Here is a 1,737-nt window from a genome sequence, read left to right on the forward strand (position 1 = left end):
GATTATCTTCTGTGTCTGTGTTAATTGGTTTCCCTTTTCTTTGTTGAAGAGGATTTGTGCAGTCCTTCTGCCTAGTCTGCAATCTTACCAGAACTCCAGAATGCTGTCGTTTTAAATATTCAAAATTGTCAAACCACTTGTAAACAGTCAAAATGGCTGTGCCCTCTGGAAAGGCAGAAGTCCACAGCTCAGCCCACCTTCCTCTTTCCTGCTTCCCCTTTTATTCACCAATGCCAGTGCAGTCCTCCATGCAGCCCCTGGCTAGTAGGGCCAATTTTTAGGTTAATTCTTAGGTCTTAACACCACTGGGGAGTATCTAAGCTGTCTGTGCCATCAGGATTGCTGACAGACTGCAGCTCTGTTTGTCTTCTTTTTGGTTGTTTTCATGCAAGTTCTATTAGTTGGAGTTTAGTCTACTTCTATATCCTTCCCTTCAAAGCTCAGGGCTCCAGGATTATCTTTTGTCAATTGGTTCCCCTTTGTTAAGAGGGTCTGTGCCGTCTGTCTGCCTTTTCCACCATCTTACTGGAACTCGACTTAAATACATCTTAAAGTCTTTAATATTCATTTTTTTAATTTATTAGAAATGAAGAACTCTAAGGAAGACCAAGTTCTCTATCCACCTCATCTACCTAGCAGAGTTGATCTCCATCAGGTCACCATAATGCCATACAATGAGTGGAAAAGGATTCAAGATAGCCTTGACCGTTTGACAAGAGAAGCAGCATGCCTTCGTGCAGAAAGAAAGGCAAAAAAAGAAATGCATTTTCGATCCCAGGAAGTAGTAAAACACTGGACTAATACATACGCAGTAAGTATTAACCACCCAGGAATACACATGTACTGACAACTTGTGTTTTAGTACTCTTTTATATACTTTTTTTTTAGTAGATATTTTCATGTGTAAAATACCATAAAAATGCATTGAAAATATTTTAATGGCTTTTGTAAGGTATACTTGGCATAATAAGCAAAAAAACAAATAAATAAAACCAAAAAAAAAAAAAAAAAACCAAATCAGTTGCTGTTGAGTAGATTGCAGCTCCTGGTGACCCTGTCTGTATCAAAATAGAGCTGTACTCCATAGGGTTTTAAATAGCTGTTTCTTTGGAAGAAGATTACTAGGCTTTTCTTCTGAGTCACCTCTGGGGTGACTCCAAACACCAACCTTTTGGTTAGCAGCCAACTATGTTAAATGTTTGTACCACCCAGGGCTCCTGACATATTATAAACTGTATTTATTTAAAGTGTACAGTTTGGTAATTTTGACATAATGTATCATACCCATTCCAACTCATAGTGATCCTATAGGACAGGGACTGCTCCATAGGGTTTCCAAGTCTGTCTTTATGGAAGCAGACTGCCATATCTTTTTCCCATGGAGAGGTTGATGGATTTGAACTACTAACTTTTTGGTTAGCAGCCAAGCGCTTCAGCACTGCACCACCAAGGCCCCGTGACATATGAATACATTAGTGAAATCATCATCACAATTAAAGTCCATCAACTGAGGAGTGGATAACCAAACTATGGTACATACATATGGAATACTATGCAATGCTAAAGAATAACGTAGAATCTGCAAAACACCGCATAACGTAGATGAACTTGGAGGACATTATGCTGAGTGAAATAAGTCAATCACAAAAGGACAAATATTGTATTAATCTGTTATTGTAAAAGTTAAGGAAATGTTTATCTATAGAAGGAAATTTTCTTTGTTGGTTACCAGGGGTG

At 38.3% G+C, this 1,737-nt stretch overlaps 1 protein-coding gene across 1 annotated transcript in view; it reads left to right on the top strand.

The window, feature by feature from the left end:
* CCDC173 (coiled-coil domain containing 173) overlaps positions 1-1,737 on the top strand; it is a 59,354-nt gene that overhangs the window by 11,024 nt on the left and 46,593 nt on the right. The window contains exon 2 of the mRNA XM_007953447.2: positions 585-811. Coding sequence (XP_007951638.1) covers positions 585-811 — 227 coding nt within the window. The remainder of the gene's footprint in view (positions 1-584; positions 812-1,737) is intronic.

The sequence above is a fragment of the Orycteropus afer genome, unplaced genomic scaffold (assembly GCF_000298275.1).
Source record: "Orycteropus afer afer isolate SDZICR_OR568_19922 unplaced genomic scaffold, OryAfe1.0 scaffold00001, whole genome shotgun sequence".
NCBI classification, from domain to species: domain Eukaryota; kingdom Metazoa; phylum Chordata; class Mammalia; order Tubulidentata; family Orycteropodidae; genus Orycteropus; species Orycteropus afer.